Source organism: Phalacrocorax aristotelis, chromosome 1, assembly GCF_949628215.1.
Source record: "Phalacrocorax aristotelis chromosome 1, bGulAri2.1, whole genome shotgun sequence".
Taxonomy (NCBI): domain Eukaryota; kingdom Metazoa; phylum Chordata; class Aves; order Suliformes; family Phalacrocoracidae; genus Phalacrocorax; species Phalacrocorax aristotelis.
The window spans coordinates 76,204,358-76,221,111 of NC_134276.1; the positions used below are offsets into that span (position 1 = coordinate 76,204,358).

Sequence of the window (16,754 nt, forward strand, 5' to 3'; positions counted from 1 at the left end):
GATCTCTACTGTACTTTTTGGGCCCATCTTCCACACATGGGCAAAGCTTAGGGGATTAATCCTCAAGGGTCCCTGGTATTCTTAAAACCATGCCCTTAAAACTCATGCTCCTATGCATCCTCCTATGGATGAGCTGGATGAGCAAGGAGCATCTAACTGAAATCAGAAATGAAAAGGAAGTGTCCAAAAGGGGGAAGCAGGGGCTGGTGACCTAGCAGTATAAAGCTGCTTTCGAATCTTTCAGGGACATGGTTAGAAAAGTCAAGGCCAACCCGGAGCTGACTCTGTTAAGGGATGTGAAGGGCAGCAAAAAAGGATCTACATGCACATAAACACTAAAAGGAAGACTAAAGGAAACATGGGTCTGCTGCTGAATCAAGCAGGGGAGTTGGTGACAAATGACACAGAAAGTGCTGAGGTAGTCAATACCTTCTTTGCTTCAGCCTTTACTAGCAAGACCAGCCTTTAGAAATCCCAGACCCCTGAGACCAAAAAAGAAGTCTGGAGCAAAGAAAACTCACCTTTAGCAGAGATGGACCAGGTTAGTGAGCACTTTAACAAATTGGACATGCATAAATCCATTGGGCCTCACAGAGTACATCCATGAATGCTGATGGAGCTGGCAGGTGGGAGACATTCCTGAGAACTGAAAGAAAGCAAGCATCACTTCTGTCATCAAAAAAGGGAAGAAGGAGGATCAGGGAATTACAGGCTGATCAGCCTTACCCTAAATCCCTGGGAAGGTGACGGAGAAACTAAGCCTGGAAACCATTTCCAAATAGATGAAATCATGCTCAGCCAACCTGATAGCATACTGCAACAAGATGACTATCTTGGTGGATGGCGGGAAAGCATTGGATACTGTTTACTTTGAATTTAGTAAGGCCTTTGGCATAGTCTCCCACAATATCCTCATAGACAAGTTGACAAAGTACAGGTTAGATAAGAGTTGAGGTGGATTGAAAACTGGCTGAACTACCAGGGCCAAGGTATTGTGGTCCATGGCATGAAGTCCAGTTGGAGGCTGGCAGCTAGTGGTGTACTGTAGGGGTTGATACTGTGGCCAATACAGATTGAAATCTTCATTAATGACCTGGAGGCTGGGACAAAGTGCACTCTTAGCAAATTCATAGATGATAAAAGACTGGGAGGAGTGGCTGGTACACCAGATAGTTGTGCAGCTGTTCAGTGGGACCTCACCAGGCTGGAGAGTAGGGCAGAGAGGAACTCAGTAAGAGGAAATGCAAAGTCCTGTATTTGGGTAGGTATAAAATGCTCAGTTCCAGTACATGCTGAGGGTTTATTGGCTGGAAAACAGCTCTGCAGGAAAGAACCTTGGTTTCCCGATGGAAAACAAAATGAACATGAGCCCACAATGCACTGTAGCAGCAAAGAAGGTCTACAGCTTCATGAAGTACGTTAGGCACAGTGTTGCCAGCAAATCAAGTGAGGTGAGTTTTCTTCTCTACGCAGACTTGATGAGACACATCTGGAGTGGTGGGTCCTGTGCTGGGCTCCCCAGTACAAGAAAGATGTAGAGTGAGCCCAATGCAGGGCCACAATGATAATTAAGAGACTGGAGCATCTTTCATACAAGGAGGGGCTGACAGCCTGGAGAAGGCTCAGGGAGATCTTATTTGTGTGTATAAATAGCTGAAGGGACTAAAGGTGATGGAGCCAGACTCTTCTCAGTGATGCCCACTGACAGGACAAGAGGTAATGAGCAGAAATTAAAAAAATATTAAAATCAGTCTGAACACAAGAAAGCACATTCTACTGTGAGCAGGGCTGAGCACTGGCACAAGTTGCCCAGGGAGGGTGCAGAGCCTTCATGTGTGGAGATATTCAAAACACAACCACATACAGTCCTGGGCAATTGGATATATTTGACCCTGATTTAGCAGAGAGATTGGACTAAATGATTTTGAGAGGTGCCTTCCAACCTCAACCATTCTCTGGTGTTGTGAAAACACAGGAAACGTCACACCATTTTGCATTTACATATCTGAAATATTGGAATTCTGGTACCTCCCTATCCCCCATTTCCCAAGGATAGGGTAGAGTTAGAAAAGAGAGAGAAGAGCTGCAAAGTCAACCAGGGGAAGGGAGAAATATTTGTAAGACGAAAAAAATTGAGTGAATGGTGCTTTGCAACTTGGAGAAAAGATGAGTGAGTGGAGAATTGATAAAGGTCTATAAATTAATGAGTAATGAGATGGTAACTGAGGGGTGACTGCCTTTTCTCGCAACATGGGACTTCCTGAGAAATGAAGCTATGAGGCAGCAAGATTAGAACAAACATTAAATAACACTATTTCTGAAAATATATCTTCAAAGAGTGGAGTGTGCTCCATAGTGAGCAAGCTCCAGCTTGGCAACTGATACCATATTTTTGGTAGACTTAGGAATGCTGACATGACCAACACCACTGAGCATGAAATGAGTCAGTAGATAGTGGATGAAAGAGGAAAGAGAGAGAAATATCACTTGCCTGTTCACAAGAAATAGAAGCTGACATGATCAAAGGAGGTATGCTCTGGAACCTGGAATTTTAATCAGTACGGATAAGAAAAAGGAACAAATTGCAGAAAGTGGGACCTAGTCATACATTTTAATATCATATTATGACCAAGAGATCTGATTTCTTATGTATGAAAAAAGAGTCAATTTTATCTCATAAATCCTGGACTGGCAATGCAGGCATGTTCAGTGTCTAAAACTCAACAAACAATCATGTATCTCTTTCTCTGGACAGATCTGCAACAGTTACATCCAAGCAATGTGTGTGGAGAGTCAAATTAAGGTCTGTCTTAAACTGGCAGGCTGATCTCTCTTCTGTAGGAATTTGCCCTGAGGTAGGAAAGTAGGGGTTGTTCTAGATGAAGAAATGATTAACTTGTGTGTGTTTTTAGGAACATTGCCCTTCCAGCTCTAAAATGCAAGTAAGCTTAATTATAGATCCCATACATGATTGCACTACAGAGTTTTATCATTGAAGAGGACTGAAAGTTTCCTACTGCTTTGCACTTGTTTGCATGATATCACTACAATCTGCTCAGCAATACTTACTGGAAACTTTGAGCTTTCATTCATTCTCAGGCATTGCCTGTTATCTAGTGGTAGCCACAATAAGCAAGCATTCAAAACTGTGAACACACCAAAAATACTGCAGAGAGCAGTGTGTGAAAGCCCGATCTGCAGTCTTTTGTACCAGCACCATTCTCATACAGCACTGTCCTATACCTGCCTGGTATTCAATTGCTACCGGTGACAATACCTACGCCAAGGGAAGGTTAACTTTGAATCAGACTCCAGATGTACTGCGTCAGTAGGTAAAGCTGTCTTACACAAAATTATTTCAGAAGGTGGTTATTAGAGCTGCAAAGTGAAGTATCCCAAAGTCAGAATAAAGAGGGATGTATGAGCTAAAACCTTTAATCAGCTCCTTCTTTCTGCATACTGCATACAACTTAACCACAGAAAGCAGAAAGATGCTGCTTTATGAATGGATCACACTGGGATCATGAAGGTGTCTTTTATGTGTAGGACCCTGCTTGATGTGCTAAAGAATACGGAAGGTATACACTGAATGAATCTGGGTGCTACAGAAATAAAGAAGAGGGTGTCCTGATAAGGATAGTCACATGCTGTGCAGGGCATCTGTCTACACTTTGATAAGGTCTGTTACTGACATTAACAGCTGGTATGAAATTTCAAGTCCTTATGTAAAAGAATAAGCATGCTTGGCCATTGCAAAAAATGTAACAGCAGAAATATTTCAATGTCAGCAAATAACACAAGTTAATCATTAAAAAATAGGATAGAATAGAATAGAATAGAATAGAATAGAAATTTCAGTTGGAACAGTCCTGCAGTCATCATCTAGTCCAACTGCCTGACCACTTCAGGGCTGACCAAAAGTCAAAGCATGTTATTAAGGGCATTGTCAAATGCCTCTTAAACTCTGACAGGCGTGGGACATCGACCACCTCTCCAGGAAGCCTGTTCCAGTGTTTGACCACCCTCTCAGTAAAGAAACGTTTCACAATGTCAAGTCTGAACCTCCTAAGGAAAAAAAAACATATTTTGGCTGAAGTTAAGCATCTTTAAAAAAAATCAGGCACAAGCAAGCACCTTATAGAACATAAAAATTAAGAATTAACAGTTCAAGTTATAAAGTACTGAAACGTTATAAGCAAAAGAAAATGGGTAGTATACAACAATTTGCATATTAGAAGGGGTTACCTGTTGCATTTAGAAAGTCTTTTCATTATTCCAGTCAATAGTTAATGTTTAATTTTTCATCGTATCGCTTTGCTAAATTTCATACTTGCCTTGTATATCCTTAAAAATACTTGTAATAAGTACTACATTTTTGTTCTTAGTATTCTGTTTTTATTTTCTGGTGAAGAAAATAATAGAATTATAAATTCAGGAATTCAACTGAACCCATTTATCTTTTTGGGCCATCCTCAATTTTTGGAGTATTTTGCACCAAATGGACATCTGACAGTCGGTTACACTTCTGTTCTCTCTCTTTTCCCATCTATGTACATTAATATCACATGTGGGGCCCTTCAACTACAAGTCAAAATATTGCGCTAGTCCCACATCTATACTGTAAAAATGGCAAAGCAAATTTTATCATATGGTCTATAAACCAATCTACAGAAGATGGAGGAATAGTTGTGTACAGGTGCATTTATGATGTTCTTTCAATTACATAATCCTTAAGATTACATAAGATTAAGATCCTTAAGATTCTAATAATATACTTTAACAATAATAATTAATAAGAATTTGTAATTATGTAATTACAGCATTACAGTCCTGTAATGCTAAAGAAGATTATAGGCTAAAAACCATTTCTATGACTTTCAGTTACTCTCCTTTGAAGAAGCCTGCTCTTTCCATCTCCCATCATTGAATATTTTGACCTATTTTTGAAATTTCTAATCCTCTGGCACATTCCTTTGCAAAATACCCAACACAGATTCCTTTGCTTTTTGCTGGTAAAAGGCAGAGCTCCTGTCATCCTGGAACAATTTTGAGTTGCAGACAAGGGACTTTATTCCTGTTTCCTGAAAGGGTAAAGAAGCTGAGAGGAATGCAACCTGAACTGGCAGTCTACACATATATATGGGACAAAGATCTGACTTATTAAAAAAATACATAAAGAATAATAAGTAGGAAATATCATGGATTACATGGAAGAGGAAAGGAAACCTAAATAATCATTCGTAACCTGTAAGAAAAGTGTTTTATTAAAGTGAGTATATCCTCTCTGTGTACCTCCCCCATGTTTGAAAAAAAAAAAAACACAACAGAGGAGAAAATAAGTATCCTCAAACTAGCTACCAGTGTTTCCACTTCTACAAAGAAGGAGCAAGTAATGGAGCCAATATGAAACCAGCACTCTTTCCTTCTCCCACCAAAAAGCTATTTTATCCTGTCTATCTCATTTCTCCCTGAGCCCTCACTGCTGTGCACAGTGGGCCAGAGACCACGCTGGGAATACATCAGGGCAGTATTTCGTCTTTCAGATTTTTAACTGTTTTGGGATACATTCAGCAAAACTTGCAAGGCAAAGTGGTGATACACCTCTTAGAAATCGTAGGATAAATGGAGAAGGCCTGGGGGTTAAACCACTGTTTCAAGGCTGCTTCATAGCCTGTCCCATGAGTTACTCACTGGCTGGGGCTGCACAACTGAAATCCTGGCCTGCCTTTCAAATCATGAGAGAAATAGCATCATTTCTGAAAATAAATTTTCATGTCCCACACACAAGAAAACTGTGCATTGACCTATTTATCGCAGAGATTCATAACTATCACTGTCATCATTTCAGCTTCTGGAGCCCATAATGGCATTCGGTTCTCATTTAGCCAGCTCGTGTGAAAATTAACTTTAATGGAAGTTAAGATGTTAGCAAGGGTAAGGGAGGGAAAGAATGATATTTGGTCTTGATTTGATTCTGCATTTCCAGAGACAGTTACTCATCCCCCAGGGTGCTGTGTGAGGGATGAGCCTGCTAGGAAAGCAGCTTGACAGCCAAGAGGGTTTTGCCTGCAACATACAGATGGTTGCTAGGGCACAAAGAAGGAGGGCACGAGATAGGCATCAGGCAGGTGCTGATTTCATGGTGGTGTTCTCATTAGGTGTTGCAGGCTCCTGTGCATACTGGTGAGTCCCAAATGGTCTTTGGAAACTCTGTGAAATGCACCCTGGAATTTCCAGCTGGTTTCCCGCCCCCGCCTCCCTCCAGTGCTGCAAACATTGATGAGGAGGAGATAAGGATTTAGTTTAAGAGCTCTTCTGGAGAAGCATCTGCACATGCAGTTGTATAGGAGATACTGAAACTAAGATAAGAACATTAAGAATGAATTTTTCCATACTACTTTTAACTTCTTATGAATGAAATTGTTTTCATACATTATGACAAAAAGCAATTGTTGGATATTTTTTGCTGCTGAATGCCAAATTTGACATTCCGAGTCAAATTAAATTAATGAAATAGATCTGGTTTTTTTGATTATGGTTGTTACTGTTTTGTTGTTTACAGTCATTTGGGCTTTTCATTAGAAAAGGCGAAGTGACAGATAGTTCCTGCTGCATCTTCTATGGCTGCAATGGTGCAAGCTACAGCAATAGCAAAACCAGTGCTTATAACCGGGCAGCTAGTAGTTCATTTCAAGAATTTGGGCTCCAGTTACAACATGCACTGAGTTACCTTGAAAAAAAAAACCCACCAGGTTTCACCTGTGGCTTATTTGAAATGCTGTTGGTGTTGCAACTGCTTACCAGTGGAGGGTGTGTCGAAACAGGTTAAATGCTTTCCAACACTTACTGTCCGGGCTCAACTGTTGACAGCAAACCTTTGTAGTATCTGGAACCAAACTTATTTTAAAAAAACGAATTCAACTGATTAGTGTGAAATAATGCTAGACTGAGTATTCAGTAACGTCATGAAGTACTGAGATGACTGCCGATTCTTATCTCTGGAAAGCATTTTAATCCTTGTCTCAGGTATTTGTTTTGAAAGATGCAGGTACCACACTCATTTCATTCATCAGGCAGTTTATTGCATTGGCTTTTATCCTTTTTTAGATAAGATTGACTCTTCACAGGAATAAGCTGTCCAAAAATTAAAGCATAATAATGATTTCATTCTGCCGAAACTACTGAGCAAGGACTTTCAGGAACATAGGATTTTTTTTTCAGCAGTGGAACTGATCTCTGTTGGTACTTTCTTTTTGCAAATTTTTATTTGCTTTCTCAAATCAGTACATATCTTTTTCCATTTGGAGTTTGACTGAGAATCAGCATTTTCACCTCTAACATGCCTAAATACAATCACAGAAAGATGTGCAAAGCTGGTACTTGGAATTGAGCCCTGTGGACTTGTGATGCACTGAACAGTTCAACCTAGTTTTCGTAAGAGATTAAATCTCTCATGAACCAACTGAACTTGCTACTCCTGAAAATTCCCACATTCCGCTATTGCTGTTGACACTGTCCTAAAAAATTATAGAGTGCAGTTATTGTTTGAATATATTTTAGTGCTCTTGAGTTTAAATCTTGCACAAAATCTGTTAACATCAGAGATATTTTGAACAGTTTTCCCTTGGCCTTGAAGTCAGGTATTGAGTTAATTTAAATTAAGATTAAAATCAACACAGAATTTGGGTCAGTTACAGGGCAGTGCAGGAATTGGAATATGAGAGCAGGGGACCATGAAGGGGAAACCTGTAAGGAACAAAATCTCCTTATGTTGATGTTGCTACCCAGAGAAAAATACACCTCGGTCACAGTGGTGGACTTGTATGTCTCAATGAGTCAAGGAAATACAAACAGATCCTTTTGTGCAAATAGCACTTGTACTGCACTAGTAGCATTTGCAACAAAGCAACAGTCCTTTATTTTCCAGGACTTTGAAAACTAGTGGGTTTTGCTAGAGTATTAGCTTTGGGAAGAGGAACTGAATCATACTTAAACTTTGGAGGACCCTGAGAAGAGCTATAGATTAGCTGTAAAAGTTAATGTGTTTTATCAGGAAAGGGTTCGCTCTGAAGATTGTTGTCTGCCATGAGCAGCAAAAAGGAAGCAGAGATCCCTGATCTTGCAGGGCAGGAAAGCACCTACAGCATGTCACCTGAAAAGAGAGATAAACAAGGCCTTTAAATTTTGTACTTACTTTAGGAAGATTGTATTGTTTTTTTTCTTCACTTCTCCAAATTTTTTTATAAGCATCAGCTATTTTGAATGTACCCTCCAGAATAGACATATTTCACTTTAACTTATCCTGTGTTTAATGAAGGGTGATTTCGATCTGACTAATAACAAGTACTTTTCACACAAGCCTGCTATAACATGAGCAGACGAGGCACCCTAGCAAGTGCCCAGCTCTCTGAAACATTGCTTGAGGCTGTGCAAGGAGGAGCAGAGGCTCTTCTATAGGAGAAGGCTGGCGTGAGAGCTGTCACTGCAGGGATCAGGAGTAATCATGTCTTTCCAATGATCAGCAATGAACATATTGTCGTGGTTTAGCCCCAGTCAGCAACCAAGCACCACGCAGCCCCTTGCTCACTCCCGCCTGGTGGGACGGGGGAGAGAATCGGAAGAGGAAAAGTGAGAAAACTTGTGGGTTGAGATAAAGACAGTTTAATAGGTAAAGCAAAAGCTGTGCACAAGCAAAGCAAAACAAGGAATTCATTCACTCCTTCCCATGGGCAGGCAGGTGTTCGGCCCTCTCCAGGAAAGCAGGGCTCCATCACGCGTAACAGTTACTTAGGAAGACAAACACCATCACTCCAAGTGTCCCCCCTTCCTTCTTCTTCACCCAGCTTTATATACTGAGCATGATGCCATATGGTATGGAATATCCCATTGGTCAGTTGGGGTCAGCTGTCCCGGCTGTGCCCCCTCCCAGCTTCTTGTGCACCCGGCAGAGCACGGGGAGTTGAAAAAGTCCTTGACCAGTGTAAGCGCTGCTTAGCAACAACTAAAACATCTCCACATTATCACTGCTGTTTCCAGCAAAAATCCAAAACTTAGCCCCATACTAGTGACTACGAAGGAATTTAACTCTATCCCAGCTGAAACCAGCACACATATATACACTCATATATATTTTATTATTTTACCCTGGAATGAATCAGACACTTATCATTCATATTTCTAGATCCAATGAAAACAGATTTTAAAAGCCCTCAAAATATTTCATAATCAATACTCTTTATTGTTCTAGATGACCATCCTAGCAGTTAGTCTGCTTTCCTTGCTCACTCCCACTTGTTGGAGTTGTTTTACTTCATATAAATGATACACACACAGAAAATGTCAGAACTTACATAGCAAGTGGAGTTTCTGTCTATGCAGAGGTGCCTTCACATGGTTGACTCCGTATCTTAAGCAGATTGAGCCCAAATCTGACATTTTTTCCTTAGGTTTAACCAGATGGTTAGCGCTAGCTGGTAAGTGTCCTGACCTACAGACCGCACAGTCCCAGCCTCTCAGGGAGCTCCCTGGGAGACACTGGCGTACACAGGCACCAGCCTCTGCCCAGTGTGAGTCCAGGAGCAGCTCTGGGAGGGCAAGAGATCCAGCTCTGTGCTCAGGCTTCAAGCAGCCTCTTCTGCAGGACGACACAGCCATCTGAACACACATCTTCAAGTGTGAGACTGGGGATGAACTGCATGGGGATGAAGTCCTTCACAGACTTCTTACCAGAAAATAGCATCTGTTTAAGATAATACTCTGCTGTCACTACTTAAGGTAAGATGTTGGACTAATGAGTAGCAGCTTCATGGCTCTCGAGTGGGGTTACTTTGTGGAATACAGGGAAATAAAATGGCTTTGAATGCTTGAGTAACTAAAAAGTTGAAAACCAGCTAACTCTTAAAAGTGAACATTTAAGATCATGCAGAGCTGAGCTAAGAAGTGTGATACAGCCAGGTACAGGCATCAAAAAAGCTGAATCAGCTCCAGGTCTTCCATCCTAGGGACACCAGCCAGACCTCAGTTTCACCTTGCTAGATTACTGTAATGCTCTCCTTTCCCTCCGTGTTGTGTTTCACAATGAAAAATGGAGCCCAGCTTCTTCCTTTAACTTGTTCCATCAGTAAGGGGTTCAGTCTTTAAAAAAAAAAAAATTTAATATATTTATTCAATTAGCAAACAAAATGCATATGTAAAACATTACTTAAACTTAAACCTATTGAAATTACTAGTGTTTAAATCACCAACTGTAAAGCTTTCAGAAATGAAAATGGTAATTTCTCCGAAGTTCCAATTTCATTAAATGAAAAATTAAATAATGATTGCAATAACATATTTAAATTGTTTTAAATTAGAAAATAGTAATAAGAACATCAATAATTGGGAGGTCCCAATACATAGTCATCTATTCTATCATATGCTTAGAGAAAATTTTCCTTTTGAGAAGGTGGGCATGCCTGGATGAAAATGCTTCAGCTTTTGCTTATTGAAAATTTTAGGGCTCTTTGAACATACATGAAAGAACATAAACACCATTTAGCTGATGCAGGTAAACTATGAGCTCTATCCCTCTCATGGGACTAGTTGTTCACAAACTTCTACAGACCTGATTACAGGACACTGAGCTAAGGGAAGTAAAAATAAATAAATAAACACAAGTAAATGCACAAAAATGAAGACAAACACTGTGGAAGCAAAATATTTTTAAAAAGAGGGGGAAAAGATTATTGATTTAGAAACCTATGTTGTGTCTCTGTTTTGCATTTGAGTTTCAAATGTCTTCCAAAATACACTCATGATTTCATGCATAATCAGCGTGACATGAAATTACAGTGACTGCTGATGCAAATGAGGTAATTGTGCATGCCAATTATGTGTTACATGCCTGTTGCATTGTTTGAATAAGCAATTACTGAATTTATGGAGACAAGCATGTTAACTAGGAATGCATATTAGGCACATAATTACCACCACTTAATTCAGAAAATCAGGCAAAGTAGAATTTAGCTGGGGAAATAGTTATGAATCTTGGCATTTTTCATAGGCATAAAATTCTAATTTCATTATATAAATTTCTTGCATTTATACCAACTTATGCCCCAAAATGATTTAGAAAATTAAATAAGCTCGGTAAAATCAGACACGTGCCTAGCTAAGCATATGAATGGTCATTTTGATTACTTTGGCACTCCTCAAGTTTTGTGTGCAAATCTTGTGGAAACAGTTATCTGTGGAGGCCTCTTAATTTTCTGCTGAACTTTGGTTGCCCCACTAGCAGATTAAGCAATCCCACCTACTGTAGGCAAAGTGAAGACCCAACACAATGAAATGGAAATTTTAGCCAGAGCGATGCCTGATGCATTCTACCTTCAGACGCTTGGCAGCCTTAGAGTGGTAGGCTGCATTTTTATGCCCAATCTGAGAAGGGCTGTCAAGCAGTGCCATGACACCACCTGCAGCACGGTGGTGATAGCTGCCGGATCATCTCAGCATGCTTTGACCACTGGCTGGACAGGATGGACTCATTGGTGATTTCTAAGTCTCAAAAAGGCATGCATATGTAAAACCTCCATTCTGTTATAGCATTTGCTGCAAATGAAGCCATAATACGCATTTTTCAACTTGAAAACCAAAAGCTTCTGTTTAATTTTTCGCGGTGGTGGCTTTGTCTACAGTCCCAATTCTAATCAGGTATCGATAATTCTTAAACAGAAATGTCAATACAAAAGGAAGATCCAGACCAATTAATTTTATAACCTTATGACCTATTTATATGTTGTAGTTTATAAAAATTAGTATTTAATAATTATCTCAAATTATAACCTAGACATTTTACAAACATTTATAACTATTCAAAAAAATTTAGTACTCTTTAAGGAACTCTCAAATGAAGGCCACCAAACTGGCAAGATATCTCTTCCAGACCCACCCTCACAGATTTGTTTCTTCCCACTGAGGGTGTACCTTTCATTTCAATTGAACTGCTTGTATGTGTAAGGCTATGTGCGCAAATCATGAGCATAAATCATGTATTTAGGAAATTGCCTGGAGGTCCTGATTATAGCTGAATTATTTGGGCTATTAGACGTTTATATTTTTTCATGTTTGTAAAACCAAGAGAATATATTAGCAAAAACTAACTCCTTGGAATATCTAACAAGGTGGAAGGGCTTGGGATCTATCCTTTAGACCCCATGGAAAGCTCAGCAGAGGAGGCCTGAAGTATATTGCGTAAGCTGTCCTTTCTGCCCCAGGTGTTGACAACATACTCTCCAGCATTTCAGCACTTCAGATTCATGTTGTGTAATTATATTTGGAATGCTGGTGGGCTCCCAAAGATGTGGAAACAATCTAGTTTTTCTTGAAAAACAAAACAAAGCAAAGCAAAACAACACCCCCAAAACACTCTGCCTTCCCCTCTACTTTCCCCTCCTCTCCCCTCCCCTATCCCCAAAGAAAACCGCTTTGGGTCTGATTAGCTCAAATCCTAATTTCATCTGTATGCAAATTAAAGGAAACAATGAATCACCCTGGATTACCGTGGTTTCAGAAAAGTGTAGTCATCTATTCTGAGTTTCTTCAACAGTCAATCTGTTTTATTCATTCAAGTTCACATTTGACATCAGTACCCTCTCTTTATGACAAGGTTTAAGACCTTATCACTTCATCCTGTGGTACATCTCTTTTCACTACAACTTTCTGATACTTATAAAATGTTTATGTGCTTAAAAGCTTCTCTGTGTTTCTTCCAGGTCTGTGAGTTGCTTTCATAAAAGACAATGTCTTTCCTGACAAACCTTGTGTCACTGCATATTCCTAACAAAGCATTTTTAACGTTAAAATGTTCCTATTAAAAATAGGAGTAAGACAGAAATTTTTCTTCCATGGGTAACTGCTTTTTAGTTTTCTTGTAGAAAAATGAAAAATGAAATCTAAAAATGTTTTTTTCTTTTTTGACAACATTTTGCATTCATGTGTTTTTCACAAAGGTAGAGTTGATTTAAATGTAAAAGATCTGATTTCAGGTAAATCTTCTGAACACCTGTAAAGTTCCACTCTGGTAAGTGTATATATACAGCGTATAGTTTTGGGCTTTGTTATTCGGAAGCTTTTCCAGACTGGGTTCTGGTTAGGGATGTACAGGCATCTATGTTTACCCAGCAGTGCTGTCTTCTTAAAGATATGCAGGGTTTACATGTAAACATCTGTCTCTTGGTTGATTAAGATATCTGGTTAGTGCTGCCTATTTATTTGTAGTCATATATTTTAATTAGTTCTAAATTGTTTAAAAGTACTATTTTGGGTAACAGAGACAGTAGCAAAAATTGAAATGCTTAAAGAAATTTACTTTTATCCATGTCTTGAGGTTTCACAAACCCCAGACTTCTCTTTTACATACTACCAGTTGATGCAGAATTATGTTGATTCATGTCAGTCTTGTGGTGTTTTACGACTTCTTTCATCTGTTCTCAAGTGAATCCATATATGTAAGAGTTTATGAACATAAAATTGCAAAGAAAAGTTAACGTCTCTCATTCAGTCTTTCTTCTGGTTTGAGTTTTGAATGAAAATAAACAACCAACTGTAAACTGAACTATTTGCCTCTTTGTTTTAGCCCATGATAGTAAAACTCAACTTTTTTCAGAAGATGTGATGAAAATTCAACACCGGAATTTTTTTCTTATACAAATTTTTTGTTTCCATTGTAATAAAAAGTGATAGAAATCCTACATATCCTTTTAAAGTCTACCTTGGAATTAAGTATTTGTATTTTATGCCTGAAGTTTTAATTATTTCCATTTTTTTCCACATACTTTTATTTAATAATACTTCTTTTTTTTTGCTTCCTCTCCCATATAGATTAGAGGTGAATTTCCAGTATAGTGGAAACTCCTAACATCTACCCCCCATGATTTACTAAGAACTCCCATACCATGCTCATCCATCTGAAATTTTGGGGTGTCCCTACGAGTGATGCTGTCTCAATATTCAACTGACAGTGATGTACACTTTGTGAGAGCTTTTTATCCGACCTACCATTAGCTTAGTGCAGTATAGTGGAGTGGGATATGATGGTCTGGGGAGAACTTGGGCTTTTTGCAACCGTGGAAGACTTCATAGTGGCAAAGAAACTAGTAGAGAGATAAATGGACATTTAATGATACTCCCTTACACTGACCAAATGGCTGCCCATAATATAACTAGCTAAGGACGTTTCTGCGCCCTCAGGCCCAAATTGTATTTCTGGAAAATTGTATCAGAATCTCAAATTTCAGAAGGTAGTTCTTCTGTTAGTGTTATTTGTGCCACAAGTAGTACTAAAGCAGGTCTTGAGGGGACAGTTCCTCATGTGTGGAAGGGAGAGTTAGGAGACATGTTTATATACTCTGTAGATGATCTTCCTTCAGTAAAGGAGATGAAGATGCGGTTCCAGACTCTGGAGATCTGGTAATCCTCTGCCCTCAGAGAAGAGGATTTTGCATCAGGGAATGTGGTTCATGTTGTTCATCTTTTACTATCTGAGCTATTAATAACAAAATGTTCTTGTGCCTTTTAATGACTAATTACACTGAAGATTCCCTGTATCTAGAAAGACAACCATACAAAAATACTCAAGAAGACTGTATGGTAAAAGTAGTGCGATATCTTAGGGCACTGTGTCTAGGTAGAGTTTGGATCTTTGTGTATTTTTTTCACAGAGATATCAGTTATTTTTGCCTGGGGGGGTACTCTTCAGCCAGGACATCTTCTTGCTTTGTTACCATATGATCCAGCTGCAGTTATTACTGAATGCTGAGAGAACCCTTCAGTACAAGACTAATTGGAAGTGAGATATGCACTAGATAATATTATTAAATAGATAAATCTGCTTAAAGAAAGAAGGGGAAAGCCAGCCTCTAGAGACAGTCTTTTGCACTGGCAGCAGCTTGGTTTTTTTCTTGACTGTCCCCATTTTGTTTTCTCTGTGAGTTGTTTTAAAAAGGAAGCAGGGGCCCTTCTCAGAATTACAGTAAATGTAATTGAATTTCAAATGTTGTTTTCAAACAAACAAACCATAGAAAAGTTGAGGATGGGGAAATATTAGCAAAGTTTTCTAAAATGCCATTGAACAGGCAAACACATGTTTTGAGTTAAGTTAAGCTCATTTCTGGTAACAGTATTAACTTTGTGATGGCCATGACCAGCAGCCATATGGGGAATGGAGGTTGGCAGTTTTTATCAAATTAGATCTAAAGGGGAAGAATGTGTATTTAGGGTCTTTTTTTCTTAGCGTTTTTTAGAAGGCAATCTGGAAAAGGGCAAGTAGAAACTGGGAGGACTCATAGAAAGATCATATTGCTCTGGGGCTGGAAAGGAGGACTTGGCTTTTTCAAGATGACCATTTCTCTGTATTTCAGTTTAAATTGTGGTACTGTTATGGAAAATCATGCTGAAAAGTTGTATCTGCTTTCCCTGAAAATTTTCTCCTTTGTCTTGGTTTTTGGGTATTACAAAGCCGCTGTGCCTATGAATGTAAGCAAAATAGTTTTTATGCTACATTGCCATTTCATAGCTAGATAGTTATATTCCATGCTTTTATTTTCTGAAATCCATTTAGCTACAGAGAATTTCAGCAATCCATTGATAACTGTATTCAAATAATGTTTGAGCCAACCCCTTGCCCAATCTCAGCTACATCCTTACAATAGAAGGTGCTTCAGTGATATGGAGTAGTCATAAAAACTAGTCTTGGAGCCCCTAAGTAAAAAGGATTTCCTGGGATTATACACTCACAAGACATTGGTATGTCACATCTCTATCAATTTGCATTGCTGATGAAAAGCACTTCTAAAGGGAAAAAATCTATTATTAAGTGATTTAGAAGCAATAAATACAAGCTTCCCACCTCCACTGCTCCTCCTTTGCACTGCCCCTCTTCCATATAAACTCGTTTATGTTGTTTTAACTGAGTAGCTTTCAGAGAATAAGATTTCTTGGTTCACTTATGTGACAAGAGGACTAAACTGGGACACCTTCACTCTCAGCTCAGGAAGGGTCAGCCTGAATGCTCGGTGCCTTTTAACGCATGCATTAGTTCACTGCTCTTCTGCATGGGTGTAAAACAAAGCTATAACAGAATGCCTCAGTTTCATCTTGCTTTCCCCTGGTGTAAATTGCTGCCTTCAGTTCAAGTCTGTGAAGTGGAATTTTTCAGTTTTTCACCTCATCTATCATTAATCAACCATGAAACTATGAAAGCAATATTTTCCTTACTCCTTCACTGAAGGAAGAAGCCTACCTTATGTTTTAAGGAGAGGTGCAGCTGTGCCAGTGGGGCCAGCCCAGGCTGCAGCCCATCTCTGCCATCTCTCACTATGGGAAACAAATAACAGTCAGTCAGGCTCACACTCTGTCCCAATTCTGCATTGAAACACAAACTTAAATTAGGGACGAATAAATTCAGATTAGTAGGGATGCAAACTGGACAAATTACAAAAGTGACTAATAGTTTCTGTTGAAGTCAGTCCCACATTAAGCAAGAGAAATAAAGTTTAGTGACACCTAACACACAGTACTTACAGGGAAAAAAACAAACAGATCAAGATAGGCCTTTTTTCTTTTTTCTCTTATCTCCAATTTCATTATCTCCTTTATCAAGCAGCAAAGCAGAGATAGCAGAGCACAGTGAGCAAGTTTAAAGTTTTGTTTTGAACAAAATGGATTCTCTCTGCTCCACATCCATGCTCAGGTGGCATCTTTGGACATGCATTTTTCTT

At 39.2% G+C, this 16,754-nt stretch overlaps 1 protein-coding gene and 1 long non-coding RNA gene across 2 annotated transcripts in view; one reads left to right on the forward strand and one right to left on the reverse strand.

Moving 5' to 3' along the window:
- Positions 1 to 990, reverse strand: part of CRLF2 (cytokine receptor like factor 2) — a 20,938-nt gene extending 19,948 nt beyond the window's left edge. Inside the window, exons 1-2 of the mRNA XM_075094342.1 lie at positions 727 to 990; positions 522 to 646 (exon numbers count right to left, since the gene is read on the reverse strand). Coding sequence (XP_074950443.1) covers positions 522 to 582 — 61 coding nt within the window. The 5' untranslated portion in view covers positions 583 to 646; positions 727 to 990. The remainder of the gene's footprint in view (positions 1 to 521; positions 647 to 726) is intronic.
- LOC142057749 (uncharacterized) overlaps positions 1 to 16,754 on the forward strand; it is a 27,751-nt gene that overhangs the window by 794 nt on the left and 10,203 nt on the right. The window contains exon 2 of the long non-coding RNA XR_012660733.1: positions 9,447 to 9,774. This is a non-coding gene — a long non-coding RNA (uncharacterized LOC142057749). The remainder of the gene's footprint in view (positions 1 to 9,446; positions 9,775 to 16,754) is intronic.